The sequence below is a fragment of the Haliotis cracherodii genome, unplaced genomic scaffold (assembly GCF_022045235.1).
Source record: "Haliotis cracherodii isolate W230 unplaced genomic scaffold, xgHalCrac1.p SCAF_7, whole genome shotgun sequence".
In the NCBI taxonomy this organism is placed as follows: domain Eukaryota; kingdom Metazoa; phylum Mollusca; class Gastropoda; order Lepetellida; family Haliotidae; genus Haliotis; species Haliotis cracherodii.
This window is the reverse complement of record NW_027266330.1, coordinates 35,901,604-35,921,941: the sequence shown is the minus strand read 5'-3', so window position 1 is coordinate 35,921,941 and position 20,338 is coordinate 35,901,604. Positions and strand designations below refer to the sequence as shown.

Genomic DNA, 20,338 nt, shown 5'->3' with positions numbered 1-20,338 from the left:
TTGGACCCAGATATGAGCGAGTAAATGAGAGAGTTGATTGTTGTAATTAGGCAACGATCGACCAAACAAACGCCGGCTAAACGAACAGCAAGCGTGTGAATCCATGGGCTGGTTCGGGTGCACGCACGCACGCGCTGTGACGTTCTCGCCCCTCGAGATCTCGACGGTATTGATGCGCGCGCCGCTTGCCGATGGAGCATACTGTGCCTATTAAAACTCAATCCTATTGCAATTAATTATTTACTCGGCAATAATTCCCCGCTATTTGTTTGGGTCGTTGAAGCCCCCACTTGAACGAGACTTGGACGAGATAATAAGAGATGTTCAATATATTATCAATTGCTCAATTAAAGGTTGCAGCGTCGCCGGGTGAAGGAGAAGATCGCCTATTAATGGTCTAATATCAAAGATAGTTTTATCGCTATATCACCCGCTTTGTTTTCCTTTATTTTCACTAATTGTTTTATTGTTTTCCGTATTCATTTTTTCTGATCCGAGATTGTTATTGACCGTGTTTTACATAGAGCGTTATTAATTAATTGTTTCGCTTGACATAAGGCTGTTTATTAGCAGAAGCTGGAGGCCAGGAGATGTGACATGGCGGTTGAGGTGGCGTTGTTCCCACGGAGCCCGTCCTGGGTCACATAAGGGGTGACTGTAGTGTTGTGACGACCAGGTCGATGAGTATTGCGTTGGCTGGCGTTGATGCATGTCATCGTATGTGTAGTACTCATGCTGTCCACCACTGGGTTGGATGGTCCAGATCCGATTATTTACAGGTGAGGTGAGGTGAAATTGGGTTTAACGTCGCGTCCAAGATTATTGCACTTATATAGCGACGTGCATGTACGTGTATGTGTGTGTGGTTGCTTGTACTAGTCCGGACTGATGCCGATTTATAGTGCTAGCTCACTGAGATACCATGCCGAAGTTTAACATGAATACCCCACTCAGACACAGTATACTGACTCCGAGCCGACCAGTCCTTGTTTTAGCCCCTTAATGCCGAGCGCCAGACAGGGTAACAACAAGTACCATCTTTTAACGTCTTTTGGTATGACGAGGCCGGGGATCGAACCACGGACCTTCCGCTCTCCAGGCGGACGCTCTACCACAAGACCACGGAGGCGGCGATTATTTACAGACGACCGTGCCCTAGCTACTCCACTGTTAAACGTTGGGCAGCTATGTTTAAGGCTGGGAGAACAAGCCTTGATGACGACCCTAGGTCTGGACGTCCCTCAACTTCCATCACTGACGATTCAATCAAGGAGATAGAAAAACTTATTCTGTCGATAGACGTACTACACATGAACATTTACAGATAAATAAGAGATCTGCTCGTTGGTGCTAAAGTTTCTCAATTTTGATCTTAAGGAAAAAAGAACTGATATTGCCAGAGAAAATTTAGAGCTGATTGAGTAGGATTTCGTCAAATTCAAAAAGGGATTAGTAACGGGTGATGAAACATGGGTCTACCACTATGATCCCGAGTCAAAACGTCAGTCCATGGAATGGCACCATTCCACTTCTCCGGCACCAAAGAAATTCAACTCTTCAAGATCAGTGAAGTAAGTTATGGCCACTGTGTTCGGGGATGCATAGTGTTTATTGATTGATTACTAGTATTTGGAAAGTCAAAAGACGATTACCGGTGCCTACTATGCTGATTTGCTTCATCACCTCATCAAAGAAAAGCGGCGAGGAATGCTGACTGCTGGAGTTCTACTACTTCATGGCAATGCCTCTTCTCACACCTCTCGACTTGCAAAGGATGATGTGCGACAATGTGTGTTCTATAAGCTTCCTCGCCCTCCATACTCGCCAGACCTGGCACCAAGTGATTTCCACCTGTTTCCTAAACTGAAAGAACACCTTCACGGAAAGCACTTTGAGGATAACGATGACCTCAAAGCTGCCGTGAATGGGGTTTTCAGTGTGGCTTCAGAAAACGCCTTCCTGACTGGAATTGAAAAGCTTCACTATCGATACGAGAAGTGTATTGAAAAGCAGGGAGATAATGTTGAAAAATAAATGTAAAAACACTTTCACCATTGTTGGTTTTGTTTGTTAGGTTTAGAAGTTTTTACCAAATTGTTGTCAAGTGATTATTTACACGAAACAATTGAATCTTTACACGAACGAGGACGTCATATCAGGCATAGCATGCCATAATATACAAATATCACAGTCATGACATACAAATAACTTACAGTCTTGATATACAAGTATCTTAGTCTTGACATACAAATACCATACAGTCTTGGAAATAATGGTAACCACAGATAAAGTTATACATTTCTGCTTACATACTTTTTATGAACATATATATATGAACGAAAACATATACACTAAGGGCCAGTTCATTCGTCAGATGTATCATAAGGATTTGATCAGCATTGGTTTATTAAAAATTATTCTTAAAAGTTACAAAACATATCTAAAACATTTTGTGCACGTGTGGATTCCTAGAGTATGGAAAGTGGAATACTCCCAGGCTATATCACACATGATTTCGAAGATTACATTTGTTACATTGTTACACTCGTATCGTGATATATCGATTACATATTGGTGATATTTCATTCGGAAAAGTAGAGAACAAAGAAAGAGAAAACGTTGCAACACATTAATAATCTGCCGTTATTAAAACAGTGTAAGATCTACATGTATGGCATCAAACCATACTAATCTACAAGACTAGAAAAATATGTATCGAAAACATTACCGTGTAAGCAATCAAACGAATATTTTCGTTTTCTTTATTAATGACAGTGTGTTAGATTGCAATAAACTTGCTTTTTGTAAATATTGTTCTGCATTATCCATGGGTTATCACAAAATAATTCAAGACTTACATAGAAGCTACATAATATTTTTTTACATGAATTTCAAGTTCTTGATCCACAATGCTCTTTGATGATGGACATGCGGCAGATAGAGTGATACAAACAGTTTGATAAAGTCGTGCTTTTAAGTTGAAAATAGAGATATTGTCCTATCGAGTTGTCTGCTTAAGAAACTTTTTGATGATAACACTTTCAAATATCACATGCATGTTGAAGAATTTTGGTGAAAGAACTCATGTTTAGAAAACTTTTGTCAATTTTTCTTTGTTTTCAATTGATTCTTTAGAAATATAACCTAACAACATTGACCTAGCATACACCATTTTAAATAAAATCATTATTTTTAATTAATCTACATTTTCGGATGAAATCCATAGCAGCAAATTAAGGAGGAAATTACAACTCTGACAAAATACTCTCGACAAGATACCGTTTAGCGCTCTACACCACAAGCAATTCCCCATCGCCTCATATAATTGAGGGGGCGTGGCTTACAACCAACGGCGGTGTATCGGTATTTGATTGGTCGGCGCTATCGCTGAACCCGCAGTCTGATACTTTGACGGGTCGGTGACAGAAGTTTCGAATAAATAGAATCTTTAAGCAGTCGTATTGTACTAAGTTTGAGTGTTAGTGTGTTGTGACTCCGCACTCGGAAATCTCGGCCGCATGTAGCGAGTTGTATACGTACGTACATGGAGAGACGGTAAGATTCGAACCACGGAAACAAGGGACGAGTCGGACCGCTAAAGGACCTTACATTCGCAAGGGAGTTTATGTGAGAACAGCCGATATTCTGCCATGGATCTGTCCCTCAAGAAGAAATCGGCCTATGATATTGACAGTTTGCTTGGTGGCGGAGAAACTGCGAAACAGAAAGATCAAAGGCACTCGCCGACAATGGACACAGGTAATGTGATTGTCAGTCATTAATCATGATTGTTATCATAATGATATTATACATTGAACTATTAATATAAAGACCGTGTATGCTGGATAGATGTGGTGAGGGTTAATTGTGATTGATGATTTATATTGTGAGAAATATACTGTCTCGTTAGGTCTCAAAATATTGTCAAGCACAGAATGGTTTATTGTCTTGCATCGGGATGCAGTGTATGGGCTAAGGACAGCAATATTTCAATCAGGACTATTTTATCATATTTTCACGATTTGTACAACATCAAAATATTTAGAAAATAAATAATTTACCCAAACTATAAACTTAATCTTAAAGGATTTCAGGTTCCTTTGTTATGTGTATCATGCACAATATGAAATCCATACATTTATTGAACGTCATAATTTTAAGTCAAAAAACTATATTTAAATGCAATATTCATCAACATTTTAGTAAATTAGCACGAGCATCATATGTACAGGTGCATTTTAAACATTGTGAATCCTTTCTAACTCGGTGAAATTAATTCAAATCGTGGAGGGGTATTAGTGTATTATTTGTATTATTCTATATAACATATATGGATTGTATAGCATTATCAAGCATTTATATCCAAGAAATATAGAAAATACGGGTCTTACTTTGTATTGAGGCACTGTACAAATTTCCCTTCAACTCAATAAATTGAGAAAAGTGAGAAATTTATAATATAGTGATGGTTGTCGTATTGCATTTGATATATTTATTCATAAACAAAATCCAAAATGAAAAAAATCACAAATATGAACAGCAACTATTTCAAATTCACTTCAAGATCTGCATAAACTTTACTCCAAAATGATATATAAACTATTACAATGAACTATTACAATTATTGTTTAGAAAACACATCTTCTACCCACAGTCATCTGGTTATGCAGTGAGTCTTCATTCAACATCAACATGATCAAACAAAGATTGATCATATTTTCTGATAATCTTTGCTTTTCCTCAGTAAACTTTTAAAGAAGTTTACAGTGTGTAAGTGCAGAAAAGGAAAAGCACGGAACTGAAAACGGTAGATGCACAAGGTATTGATTTCTTATGAATGCATATTTGCCTCAAACATATACACATAATTATTGTGTTAAAGAACATAACGATGTTTGCATCTTTATACTGACAGATGAGGGCACAACGCGGTATGACAACAGCTAGGGTATCTTTACAAGAGATGCAGTTTATACAGTAATGTACCATTGGGTGACTTGGTTGAATCTTAATCTGCAGTTTGCTCGATCAGAAAATATGCATAGATAAACGTACCAATCTTCGTGTAGAATCATCTTGTTTTAATCAAATAAATAACATAACTATAATATTGTCATTGTCACTTATCATATATTGAGTTCGAACTGCGTGAAATTGATTTCTGTCTTGTTTATATATACCAACGATAAAAGTTCGTTTTCCTTTAAGGGGAAATATATGCGTCGAAATAAATGTTGAATAGTAACTTAGTTACGTAAACGTGAAAATGACGCACATATACATCATGTCAACATCAACTTAGACCTGTAGGAAGACAGCGTATTTGAACCATGTGCTAACCTCACCTAAACACGAGGAAGTGTGTAAACTGTTTGCTACTATTTAACGGTTTGTATTTTCCTAGCGATATTATATTAGTATTATGTTATTACTTTTAAATACATGACTGACTCTTTGTGTGCGCCCAGTAATGATACTGCCATCCAAACCACATTTTCCATGATGAAGAAAAGCTTTATTTTAAATCCAAGCATTGTATGTCATAATAGAATAAATTAAACACAATTCAGTTAAATAGAACCCCCATAAATATTGCACATTATGCCAACAATTGTGATTAGGAAATGGTTTAAACTTATGTCAAAGCTCGCGGGTAAAATACAAGACTTAGAATTGAACCAGGTCAGATACACGTGAAGACTTTGATCAAGGGCTTCAAATATTCGGGTTTGGATATACCCTGTTAGATTATGTCCTTTAAAGAAAGATAAACATTTACACATATATGCAGTCAACGAGGGAGATTTCATGTCGTGCTAAATACCAAGAGCTTGATAACGGTGTTTGTATCCACAACGACGTATGCAACTATCTCCCTTGTTCATCATAAGAACTTCTAATCGCCACTTAAAGAATTTAGATATACAGTTGAGGTACTATATTTTCTACACATTGTGTACATGCACCGAGACACAATATTGTCAGTAGTATATCCCCCCACTATGACACTGTGGGTATATGTTGATAACGCTGGAGTGCTTTCATTCTAATCAATCTAGGAATTAGCACCTAGATGTAATCACAGCGCGACATGTCGCCCGTCGCTGTCGAAGTTGAAGCACTCTGAACGCAGATGTACAAATAAACTAGTATCAAATATGTAAATTAATATCTAAGAAGATAATCGAATATGATCTATTTTTGTTGCCTTCTCGTGGGAACAGATTGTGGATGGTAGTCGCACTAATGTGTTTTAGAAGAAAATATAAAAAAATGAAAATGATATCGCAGTCAGTTAGCACACGAGACTGATCGTGTTCCGATGCGACCACTATAACGACTGAGAAGGGCATACTCAAATAGGAACTATTTAATTTCAGCTCTCACTGGTAGATATTGTGGATAGTCATTACAAAACGTGTTTGGAAAGAAAACGATACAAAATATGAAAATAACTCAGTCATATAAGCATGTCTTTTTCATACACTGTATAGATTCATCAATTTTGAATCAAGACAAAATCATAGTTCACAGGAACATGTTTAATAGTATTTTTATATACAATCTTGAAAACGTTATTCATCATATTCATAATTATAATAATAATCAACGTTTTGTGTATTAAATTATCACTTCTAGTTCTGATCGGGTCCTCACACTCTGAGATGAAAGTAATATAGCGTTACACTTTTAACTCTCTCACGCTGATAGACTCAAAAGTTGTGTGTGTGCTAGGTGTCGTGGTTTTCAAGTTCTAGCATCAATGCTCGGAGTTAACCTATATTATAAAGACATATGTTAGGGTATGTTATTTATGCAGTATTGAATAGTAAATATTAACATACAAAACTATCCTCTCGATTTAACGTTACTGTCAGCGATACTAGGGTCAAGAGAAGGATTTTTTGCACCACTTGTTCACACGGAGTGTTCGTAGTCGCCAAGTTTCGGTCTCTGGGTGGTAGGGTTAGGGGTGAGATTCACGCCATATTGTCCCGTGTCACAGATAGGAATGTTGGCAGGCCCAAATTATTCAATGTGTATGGGTTATTTGTGCACGTGAAGAGCGAGCATACACAACAGACGCCAGATATATCGGCCATTAACAAGATTACACATAGCTAAATGCCTTCTTCTGTGTTATAAACGGTGGCCACCAGCGCTCCATCAATAACACTGGCGTAGGTTCGGGGTATATCAAAAAGCTGAAGTTTATTTATTAAACACTGCGTTTGTGCTGAGAGGACTCGTAATTAGCGTTGAATGTACCCGCGGAGAAAGCTAGAGTGTTTTCAAGTAGACGCAATAACAGAAAACACGCTCCTTTAATCAAGTTCGCTGACACCTGAAAAGGTAGGATTATATGTGAAGGTGATGTTTAATGTCTGTTCAACCCTTGGTTACTTACAATGTCTAATATTGACACGTGTTCGTTCTCTATGTCATCATACATGTATTCACATATTTACCCCCCACCCCCCTCGTGCGAAGTGGTACAAATTAACCCCCTTGCGCGTTTTCAAACACAAAATTAACCCTTAATTGGCTTGCACCGTTCCATCACGTTTTCTTACGCAATTTACAAGAAGCGGAAGTTGCGCAGTATAGTTTTGTGGAAGCTGTTCGTGCCTCGCGACGTAAGCCCAGCACCCGAGACTGCGCGCGACGATCTCACGACAGGCTGACAAATGGCCTGTTTGTGTTAGCTTGTCCCCAACGTGAACATTTCTGGGTTTCGCTAGTTTGTGTGTGTACACCATGCTCTCTCAGTACAGTCATAACAACACAAGCGGTTACGCGGTCGAGTTGCCTAATATCTCCCTTTCACCGCGACCAGACACCGGAACTATGGAGTTGGTGGGGGGAGGGGGTGACAGACACTTCGTTTCGCATCTTGACGCCAGTTTAACTTTTATATACGCGACATATGTACAGCATTGAGGCGATAGCGACACTGAACGGGAGACGGGAAGCCATGGAGGTATGCTCCACGAAGAGACGGCGATAATCCACAATCACGGATTTCCATATGTGTAATACATGGCTGTACGCATAGAGGCACGACTCCATATTTTAACATAACCGTTTCACGCACTGTCTCTTTGTCCAACTCTTTTACAAAATGAGATTTACAAAAATATATATTAAAATATACAAGATCTGTGTTAAGAGCTATCGTCGCATATATATGTTACTGATTTTGTGAAGTTACCTTCTTAAAATAAACAAATACATTGAAACGTTGCATACACTATTTTAAAAACATACACTAAAAATCTTAAAATGGAATGGAATTTTAATATACAATATATTCAGAATTTCAGCAAATACCTCGCGTTTGGAAAAAATACGTTTTATTTACGAAATAATCATTTTTTCTGTACATAATTAATTTGTGTTAAAACAGTTTCGAAATACCAGAAGAAGGTTCATTTGCTATAAAAACGTATATTTTTTGTAAGGAATTTGTCAATTTCGTTTTAATGATAAAGAGTCATATATTAAAGTTTCAGCGAAAAATAGAAATTGTTTGACCAGGTAACTCATTTATAACGAGGCAAAGTCATTAAAATATAAACTTGTTTTATCAATAAAACATACATTGAACGTCCTATTACACATCTCGCGATCTATTCTAAATGAAATATTGCTAATTGTCTGCTTGGTAAAAATATCAATTTTCTTGTCAGACCATTTGTACTCGTCAAACCTTTTTCTTTTATGTTTGATTAGGAGAATAAACGAAAATCATTACTGCTGTTATATTTAATTACCGTTTCCGCGACAAAGAAATTCCGTAATCGTCTTTATTCTTTAACATATCGGGTGCGACGATGCTGATGTTGAGCTAAGCTTGCTGCGTCTGTCAGAACACTTTGTGCTCGGTTAAATACAAACAACCTACTCGAAATAATTGAATTATAGAAAATTAATAAAGTTCTATCCTTGATATTAACAGCTATAACACAACGCGAGCTGGGAGACAGAGAGAAAGCTTGTTTTGTACGTCTCCTTCAGCTATATTGATGAACTATCTCCCCAGCAATTATCTACCGCCAATTAAGATATTTGTCTTCAGAGGTAATTTACCGTCTGCGAGCTTCAGTCGAACAAACTCTTTTCCGATCGATAGCCCTGTAAAACTATTGGTAGTGAGTATTGAACAATCAGCCTCTTTTATCAAGCTCGCAAGCAGATAACTACAGGTTTGTTATAAATAATTCAAACTCGGGAAGAATTAGTCGATGTGAAGTTTACGATAACAGTCTCTAACTGCAACATACAATCATGAATTTGATGAATATCAAGCGAGATCATTTTCTATTATACTTAAGTATATATTAATCGGTCTGTAACACGCCATACAAGCTACCGGCTGACTAGAGAGTCATGAAATTGACGGCATGGAGTCGGGGACACATTAACTGCTTAAAAGCAGTACATTTGCGGCATAAGCTGATGACAACCTGTGATAACAGTTATCCAGCGACTCTACCGTTGTGCGTGGATTGTATTTCGAACATAGATAAGACCCAGGTCTTAATAGGTGCCCTCTGCCTCAGCACATCCATCATTGTGTTGGGTTCTCACTGATGTAAAAATCCATTAAGATGGCTTTTTAAGCCGAACTGTTTTTCATAAAACGATAATTACATTTTATTCTTAATAAATTATTCAATAACATATTTAGAACTGATGTTGATTTTGCAGTATTTGATGTGTCGGCTATCAGATGTGTGTGTGTTCACATTGAAATGAGCCATTCTAAGAGGTTGTTTTTAGGTCTATTTTTATGACTTTTAAACAATTTCTGTCAAAAGATAATCTCATTTATTCCCCAATGAGTTGTTTCAAATATTCCATTTATATTTTGATCTTCAATGTGATTGGAAATAAAAAATCACACAGCATTTTATAGATATCTCTAAAACATTCTTGTCAGAAATGTGAGAACAAGACATTCCATTCAGAATAAACAGAAAATATGGAATAACAAAAAAACAACATATATATTAAAGAGCATGTGGTATACCCATTGTCTCCGTTACTGAAGACGTCATCCGTAACAGATTTGATTTTACCGAATTACTTTTTTCTTTGCATGGTCAGAAGAGGATGAAACAGTTTATTACCAAACAACTGATTTTTTATACGCTAATTGATTCCAGCCTCCTCCATTTGTTAACTTTTATTTCAGGTTTAGAAATAGATAAAACCATTTACTCAAACTTTAAGTTAAAACACCTTCGTTTTAAACTGTTGTCAATATCACGTTATTGTAATAGTTGAAATATATTATGGCTTTATAAAAAAGAACCAACATTTATTTATTTTTCCATGGCGGCATCATAATGAAGGAAGAGTTTCAATTTTAAGACATAATGATATGGCGTTGTCATGGTCAATACTAAACAAGGAATGTTGTCCATTTTCAGTGTATATGAATATTAAGTCGGAGTAAAGTCTAAATATGATATAAAGTCATTTCTGAAGTGATAGCACTATCGGTTGAGATAAGTGTCTGCATTTCACGGTAAAGACAGATTTTAATATTGGATTACCGTCGCCAGTAATCTTCCCGATATATCCCCCCTCCTTGTTTATCTATATATATATAAGTATACTCAGAGCCAGTGTGCTTCGGTGGTAACATACATTACACATACTATCGATAAGGCTATGAGTTGTACCGTAGTATTAATAGTGCATCAACACGTTAAGTCAAATAATATATAAGTCAGCTTGCAAATCCTAGATTACTGTTAACGCAATATCTAAAAGGTCAAAAGTTATAAACAATAAAAGCATTTAGTAAATATTTAAAACTGTAAAAGTTGAAAAGTTATCTGAATTGGCGAGCGGCATTGTATAGTGAAGTGTACGGACTGGGAAGATTAATTTTTACATTAAAAAAAATATATATATCACTTTGTGGATGGGAATTGTTTCTTATGGGTGAAATATCAAGACGTTTGAAGGATTACGACATATTGTATCACAAGTCGCTCCCATAAAGACGTTAAAATCCATTTCGTGTTATGATATAATATTCAACCGCCATTTACCTGCAAAAGACTGATTAAAGTTATTGATGAAATATGTATTACTCTTCAGGGCTAAGATATATGTTATTGAAAAGTCATGAAAAGTGCACAGTGTCGTCTTTTATTGATTCCAGCTTTTTTATTGTGGAAATCAAATGGATAAGGCAGAGCTGCTTACTACGCAAATTCTTACCACAGAAATAATACATGTGTTTTACATATTCTTTGATATTCAAATTATGTTAATACATGACCGTACAAGGTTTATATATGTACGGTTGGTGTATATATAACTGCAATATGCAATGTTACCTCTAGTGAGTCAACGATTAAAATGTTAAGTGGCCATTATAAGAACAAAGCTAAATTATTTAATAAAAATTTAACTTTCTCACTCACATTCGTTGAACTTTGCACGTGTTTTTATGACACATGAATATTCATAAATATACCCCGTTAAATATATCACTGGAGGTACCAGTTAAAACACTATGCAAATAAATGCAAATATATTCAAATATATGCAAATATATGCAAATTGTATCAAATCCACTTATGTAGGACTAAAATTGGATTTTTCTCTCGGTAGTACAAGGAAACAAAAGCAGTGTTGTCATCGTCGTAGTGGACGAGGCTGGGCGTGGCAGCGGCTGCTCAAAGGCCGTCCATGTTGTATCAGCGTTATTACATCATGGGCAAATCAATGAAGGCCAATCTGTTCAAACAACAAGCCTTGTTGCTGCACCAGAAACACTTAGAAATACGGCTCTATTAATCCCGGATCCTCCGTTCCGAGTTCGTTTCCCGTGCCAAGTCGGTGTCTGTGACAACCAGCGTGTCTCGTGGCACGGACAGAGGCAAATAACGCACTGGTACAAATCACTACGCGATGTTAAAGTGTGCGTTTTTGGAAAGCGTGTTTGGGGTCGTAGATCCCCGATTCAACAAGTTCAACCCGCTACGGATCCCAAATCCAATAAATTCTCAACCAAATGTGTGCATTTTCTTAACGAAATTTCCTATGTTTCGTTTCCATCGATTAGCCGAAACCGTTGGCCAAACTGAAGACGCCATTGCGCGCTTTAAAAATGTGACGCAGCATTTCGTCATTGTTTGACCATCAAAGTTAGAAATGTAGATGCGCATTGCGGCCATATTGATATATACCAGCGGGTTAACTCGCCGGATGAGAGCCGCGGCTTTAACCGTTGATCTCAGATCGAGGGTCAGGTTTAGTTAATCCACGCTAATCCTTCGCATTAACATTAGTCATCAGGTGGAACGTTAATCTCGCTCACACGAGACCTGGCACGAGATGACCACTGTCCACCACAGTCTGTATATGTTTGTCACGCGGGCGCGTGTACATGCCGCTCCCTTTCATGGCCCTTGCATGACGTCATTGACATTGTGTCAAGATCAAAGACCGAATTCTTACGTATGAATACTATTTCGTCGAAATTTGAATCAAGCCCAAGGTTAAAATACTAAATAAAATCAAACCTCTGATTTGCATTTTACACAAAAAGTGTTTGTACTTTTTACGCTGAAACGTATTGAATTTATCTTCGTAAATTATTAAAATTAGTAAAAGGCATATATATTTTTATACATCTAAGTATCCATATTCTACAAAAATATATTACATTTGTACACAATTGATTTAAAGCAATCTCTAAAAAGGAAGCGAACAAACTCAAGTTGTGAAACTTGCATGGTCTTTGAATATATGATTGTGTTTTGTATTTTTTCTTCTTTTCTTTTTTTCTCAGTGTAACGTTTAAGTACAGATATCGTTATCAATCAAACTAAGAGCTAATGAAAGTCACTTCCTTCAAAGGAAAAGGTATCAGTAGGAAAAACGTCACATTGTTCAAATAGAAAAGAAGTTGAAATCCATGTCAATAATAATAATAATGATAATAATATTTGAAAACAGGATGATGAGGAGGAGGAGGAGGAGGATGATGATGATGATGATGATGATGATACGAGGGCTACTACAGCTGCTTAGAGCCAGATACCAGTATTACAGTGTCTTCAACAATAACTGCATTTCCTATCAATACGCGCACACAGCTCTATTCTCGTCATTGTGTCATACAACCAGTCCCAATTTGTTTGTAAAGAATGTATTTTTATTCATTATTGATCCTCGGGTATGTTGTTCAGGAGAAAAATGATTTCATGAAGGAAATAGATCTAGGGTTTAGGTTTTTTAAAAGTTTTTTAGGTTACCACGTGACTTCAATAGACAGTTGCGTTCTGTTCGTCAGAAAATTATGTCCATCGACGGTACACTGCTTGATGCGATAGCTATCAAGTATATACACTATATTAAAGTTCCAAATATGTCTCCTGTTCAGTTCACCAAAATTATCCTCCTAAACAAAACGGTTATGGTAATTCCAACTATAAAATTAAACTAAGATACTTATGGTCACACTTATTTATTAATCTTAATCGGACGTTTGATAATCCTGTCAAGGCAGTTTGAATTTATTATCATCCAGTCTTCAAAATGTCAAAGTCAGACACGATACTTCCGTATCATCAGAGGAGAGAAGCTTTTATTTTTTCATTTATCGTAAATTACATCTTGTAATAAATACAGTTTGTGACCTTCCTGTCTGATAGACATCTAAAGGGATGCAGTAATACTACAAAAGCATTTAATTGAATTAACCCCACTGCTCCTTAGCGCTGACATTCTAGCCGGGCCGAGCTTGTGTTCGCGCCAGTACTTCGTTTAATCTTGTGAATATTAAGTATCCCCATGGGATCCCTAACCCATCCCGATCCTTTTTAAGTTCCGAGTTTTCACTGAACCCGAGGCATTTAGATTGTGTGTCCCCTATAGATCCCTGATTGCTTTGAGATTACGTCGATTAGATTATAACCTCAGTGGTGAAATATACATGATGTGGTGTTTTCAAATCCCGGATCGCTCAACTGAAACGAAAACTAATTGCAATTTATGTGAAGTCTTAGCGGGGCTCCAAACCGGAGTGGGATCATTTCCGACTGATATTATCGGATTAATAAAATATTCATATATTGATAATTAAAATCAGTACGCCAAGAGGTGTTGGGAGAGCGAGTGAGCAGTGTGTGAAGCACTTGACACCGGAAGAGATCGCTGTGGACAACGAGTTACGCGGGGCTAGCACGTGTTTTAATGTTAATCATCTACCTAGCACCACAAACGAAACAATAGAATATAATATACTCCATTAATGGCTAGATGGCTAATTGCTTTATCAGCTGTTCGTATCTATTAACTTCACAAATCGGAATTAACCTCTGAGAACGTAAATGTTGAATAAATAACGCGTGCACTGACTGCAAACAAGGAGAAAGTTTTCTCACGTGGTCAAAACAGAAATATGCATATTCTGGCTTCGTTATGTTAAACTTTGGTGCGGGAGCTATTGTTTGTATTCTGTAACGAAGCAGTATCTAATGCGATACCTAATGAGATGCAGAATATCAATTTGTAGGATCACCTTAGGCACATATGTATTTAAAATTTAAAATTAATAACCATCTATTTTTTTAAAATTATTATTATCATCATCATCATCATCATCATCATTATTGCCAGAACCCGGAGCATCGTGGACAGTGACCACGTTGTCTTCTCTTTCCGTGCTTTTTAGAGCCCCTTTGCCGCGTCAGGATCCGCTAAAAGTGGATTCAAATTCCCAAATCTCTCCGAGTAGGGTCCTTTGTCTCTAAGCATGCATCCTACCATGCACATGGCTTTCACCAAGGTGGTAAACGTCTGGGAACTGTACACTTCGGATTTTCCTCCCCCATTAAGCTGACCGCCGTGATATAATTGAAATATATTGTTGTAAGCGGTGTTAAAACACTCACTAACTCTACTCATTCAACTTTACCTGCGATCCTAGTCTTGGGCCATGATAATTCCAAACCTTCTAAAGATGCACGTCTTTGAAGGAAAGCGCCTCTTACACAAAAGTAAGTCTGTCTTTTATGAATGGCTTTAAACGGTTTTAATTTCCTTTAAAAACAATAAGTCAAGTGAGGAGGGACTTGAAATGTCATTGAACATGCGATCATTTATCACAGAACTCAAGTATATTTTTTTCTTACAATAACTTAATTTGCATCTTATTATTTTCGACACATACCTTTTAATCTTTGGGCAAACAAGAAGACGGAAGGTACAACAGCCTGGCGTTCTATTTTCGACTCCTAACTTCCTGTGATAAATTACAAGCTGCCGAACGTGACTCGATTTTAAGAGCGTGTTTTCCGAGTACAGCCGAAGTCTTGCGAACACCGCCGATCTTGACGGAGAAGATGTTGCTAATTATTGGCTTATTTCGTGGACAACAGAGAAGGAACAAAACACGCGCCTTTCACAGAAGGGCAAACATAGAACGACACAAGCACATCTTCCGACACAGGCACATTTCCCGCTTATCATCCAATTAACACAGTTGTGTTTTCGAAATTTAATTTGCCACCGAACGCAGCCTTTCAGCACGTCACGTCTGCACGCGCCAATGTTCAATACGCACGCGTATGACGTCATGAATTCGCGCCGTTTCCCGCCTCCTTCATCTGTTTCTCCGTGGAGTATGTGGCCTACCGTGACGGCCTCAACACCACCGCCAGAGCTCTTGCGACCTCTACTTCACTCAATTAACGCCCCAATATGGCACTCATTTCCAGAAAGTCGACCAATTAAGAAGATAAACACCGTTTAAGGAGATCGCTTACTGTCGCCTTGCTCGGCACATCGCTCGACTTGACCTCCCTGACCTCTTCATTTGCATATAGTGTTTGTCTATTTCTTGTTGTTTGCGTTAGCGCTTGTCATATTTAGTCATAACTTTTACATTTCCTCAACGTGTTTTTATTCGATTACTGTTAACTAACCGAATTATATGAACATGAAGAGCCATTTGACTCGAGTTGTAACGGAGTTTGATATTAGGAGTCTATAATATATTCAGATGCTCATACATTGCTTGCAGATATCAAATAATTTACTATCTTCTTCAGATATTCAATCGTCTATTGATCAATCCAAAATGACTTAATATCAATTCGAATAATATGATTCCCTCTCCACTTTAAGATGAGGTGAAATGGGGTTTAACGTCTCGTCCAAGATTGTTGCACTTCTATAGCGACGTGCATGCACATGTGTGTGAGTGAGTTAAAATTTAACGTCAGGTCGGCAATATTTCAGCCATATCGTGACTGCTCGTGTGTGTGTGTGTGTGTGTGTGTGTGCGTGTGTGTCTGCTTTGCTACTCCGGGCTAATGCCGATTTTATAGTGCTAAGCCCACTGACATACCTTGTCGCAGTTTAACATGAATACCCCAGTACAGGGACAGTACACGGACACCGAGCCGACCAGTCCTTGCTTTAGCCCTTTAATGCCGAGCGCCAGACAGGGTAACAACAAGTACAATATTTTTACTTGGGTTTGGTGTGACGCGACCGGGGATAGAACCCCACACCTGCCGATCTCCGGGCGGACGCTCTACCACTAGACCACGGAGGTGGTCTCTCCTCTTCAAGAAAGCTAACGGTTTAATATGACGAAATGCGAAATAACCACTCGATATTTTCAGAGTTGTTCATTGTCACTTTTTCCATGATTTTTATTGATTTAATGCATTAGGAAAATTGGGAACAGAAGAAAATAAAATTTAAACTGTTCAAACAGTTATTTTACACACAAAAATCAGATTAAAAATCGAAGGGAAATTTCATCTCAGATAACTTCTTTTTTTATTTTATTTTTTTTATTATTATTATTATTATTATTATTATTATTATTATTATTATTATAAATGTACAAGCATTGAACCAATGGAAACAAAATCCGCGTTAGTCACCAACGTGGCGTAGTGCTTGTCTGTCTTCAAGTGCGCACAATCAATAATGCAAAGCTAAATACACGCTGATTCACGGGAAACAAATGGGACGTAAATATTTTTAAAGAAACGTTTTCTCTTGTCATTCTTCCAATTTCCGAGAAGGTAACTCGTAATATCAAAGATTAACACGGAATTACCTGGACGAAATGCAAGATGGTAGATTGCTCCAACGCGAAAAAGGTACGGTAATTGATGATGTTGATATCAAGGGATGCGGAGGGGGGATGTTTTATGACCGATTTTCTTATCACATTGTAAATGCAAATTTATATAGTTTTTCGAGATCTAGGGGCAGGGGAGACCCAGTCGTCGTAGGCGACGAATTCGCTGTGCAGAGTTGCGTCCTTTACACCTATCAGAAATTTAGGATTTTAGGTTCGAATCCCAGATTCGTCCAGATACTGTTTCTAGGTTTGTCTGCTCGTGGGTTTCGCTGGAGTGGTAAGCGTCAAGATTACCGGGATTCCTCAATTATCAAGCTGGCACTGGATTACGGGGTAGAATATTTTTTGTTCATTATTATGGGGTAGAATTGTCGTATATACTTGTGTGACTGCATTCACCATGCTCGATGTTGTGGATCGTTGCTGATATTTTCCGTCACTGGTTTGTCCGCAATGGACTAAGCTAAACACAATAGAACATTCGACCAACTGTCATCTGAATGACGGATCAAGATGGAAGCTGGATGGATAGGGTTGCACATAAAATATGGATTTTAACCGGGTGGCATATTTAACGAAACACGGAATGGTCTATATTAATTAATAATCATAATTAATACATAAATGTAAGACTCCTGACAGTAAGACCTGCAATGACTGTCGGCGATGACATTAAGGGTATCGTGTCTATAACATAATCGGCGTGAATCAAGTTGAGAATGTTGAATTGCTTTGCTAATTAGTCAAGGATGGGTTAAACAGGTTCCTTGGGTGCCCTGCAGTGGTGAGTGATGAGGTTGAATTAAGGATGCTATTTGTGCGTTAGTGTTGTGTATTGGTCCTTGGTCCTCGGGTGTATGTGGATTCCTTGTGTTGATGAAGGCCCTATGGACGTACGGGGGACCCCTCTACCGGTTGCGTTCACCGCCCTCCTCAAACAGTGGGAGATGACTCGCACAGGTTCTGGTGCCACAGACACGCACACTAATTAATAAGGACAAATAAAATCGAATTAGGTAAATTTTCAGCTAATTGGCTACTAATCCTAGCGAATCTCTGCCAGGCTTTGGGGGTATGAGGCAGGGGTTAGTGGAGCGAGCTCCGTTGGCTCTCCGTGTGGTGTTTCTCCCGCGATACGGCGTGTGCGAGGGTAATTACATTACCTAATGATTTCTCTAAACTTTGGGTCGGCCTGCGCAAACAGCGCGATAGACAACTGAAGCCAAGAGAGCACAGTGCAAGCCGTCCTTCACAGGTGGCCCGTAAACTTACAGTCCCGTGCTATTTGTCGCGAGATCTCGGGCGCAATCCGCGCGTACACACCGCGCGGGACTCGCTCCAGCTGCCGCCATGGTACCAGGTAGACCCGCGGGTCACCCCGGTGCATCATGGGACACACCAGCACGCGCACACCGCGAGACTTGCACGCCCTCTAGTGAGCATTCCCTCTGCAACACATCACCCCGGTGTGAAGCTCGTCTATAGCGGCTGAGATGTGGATGGAATAAGTCTCCTGTAGCCCCGCGGAGGGGTGACCAAGTACCTGTGGGCACTGGAGAACATATGCATATCTTGTGTCGTCAAGGTTTTCAAAGTGAGGGGTGGGAACGCGGGGGTGACTTAGTGCACGGTCTCCCTTACCGGAGAAAATATATTTTATGCGATTTGAGAAAATAGGATCCATTTACAAGGGCATCCTTATTTTTGTGTTTCTCATTCCCGTGACCAGCTTCTGAATGAACGGGCGGGAAATCTTTTTTATTAAATTTAATATTTAAAAAAAAAAATATTTATATTTTAAAATTTAAATTTAAACATTAAAAATTAAACATGCATTTGGTAGATAATTTTATATTTTTAGACCCCCGGGACAAGAGAAACATAATAAATGAAGATCTTTTCAGGGTGACATATGACAATGTTTTGGGGGTGAAAATAGGTCCCTAGAACCCAACTCCAACCAAAACGAAGATCGGTTACAACATCACACCATGATTGTGTTTAGTCATACCCCGATGACGTGCACCGTTGCTTATTACATGAATCGCTATACAATTTTCAGACTCTAATATTTTTTCAACCGCCGTTATATAGCGGTGGCGTGAGTTATTTGGTTGCAATATAAAACACCCATTTTAATTGGCCTGGCTGTATCGGTGTAGCATCGGACCCAGTCAGCGAGGCCAAAACACGAACCGGAAGCCGACATAGTTTAGTCCACCGTTTTAGTTGAATGGCGACACTGATATGTCGAAAAATCAGCTAACTTCCTGTTAGATTCGAAACGTTGATTGGTAACCTTGACGATTCGAAACGTCGATTGGTAGCGTTGACTATTTCACTTGGAACGCATCTATCCGTTATGACAGGGTCTCGCTGTATAACTACAAAATAGAAATAAATTTGTTGAAAATGCAGAAATATATACTTACATAACGTGTAACGTTTTTGGTAACCACAAGGGGTTTACCAAAGATGTACATATCTATATACGTCTTGGGGTTTACAAAGTAAAATATTCAGCGTTCAATAAATGAACATTTATGAACCTTTATCTCAGTAAGACATATTGGGAATGAGAGGATCAAAATGGGGCGCTTTTGTAAATATATGATACTTTACGTTGGAGTTAAAAAGGCCATCAGCTGATTGTGATGTACAATAACTTCTTCATCCATATAACTTATTCTTACTTAGTGATTCACAATCTGCCCTACATAAGGGGTATGGGGATACTGCGTGTAGTGGTGGTGTGTGGGGGAGGGGAGGGGGGTGAGGTGTACATCATCTTTGTTTGAGATCCATTTCGGTTACTGCTTCAAATCGTGTACAAAAGACTTTTCGGCAAATGGAGCTAAGCATTTGTTTCACATATACATATATTTCAGGACATTCAGCATAGCCAGGAAACACTTTCTGTTTTGTTTTAAACGAAATGAGTGAGTGACAGGGTGACTTGAGTTGCAGTCAACAATAGTCCAGTGATATCACATCCTTGTTTATCCAACCCCTAATATTTCCATTCTGTTGTAAGACACGTCGCTACAAATAGCCTAGTCTATCTCCCAGACTCCAGAGAGAAATATTTTAAAAATACAACTCAAGTCTAAAATGATTTGCCTCGGCTCTCGGCCTGAAATTAAGTATTGATCTGGGCTCCATTTGGATTGTATTATTTTTATTTTGTCGATATATATTTTTTAG

General features: G+C 38.3%; 1 protein-coding gene across 1 annotated transcript in view; it reads left to right on the top strand.

Annotated features, from left to right (window-relative positions):
• Window positions 1–3,566: 3,566 nt before the first annotated feature.
• The window catches only part of LOC139447163 (ALX homeobox protein 1-like), a 42,892-nt gene continuing 26,120 nt past the window's right edge, over window positions 3,567–20,338 (top strand). The window contains exon 1 of the mRNA XM_071228358.1: window positions 3,567–3,759. Within this exon, the coding sequence (XP_071084459.1) occupies window positions 3,651–3,759 (109 nt within the window). The 5' untranslated portion in view covers window positions 3,567–3,650. The remainder of the gene's footprint in view (window positions 3,760–20,338) is intronic.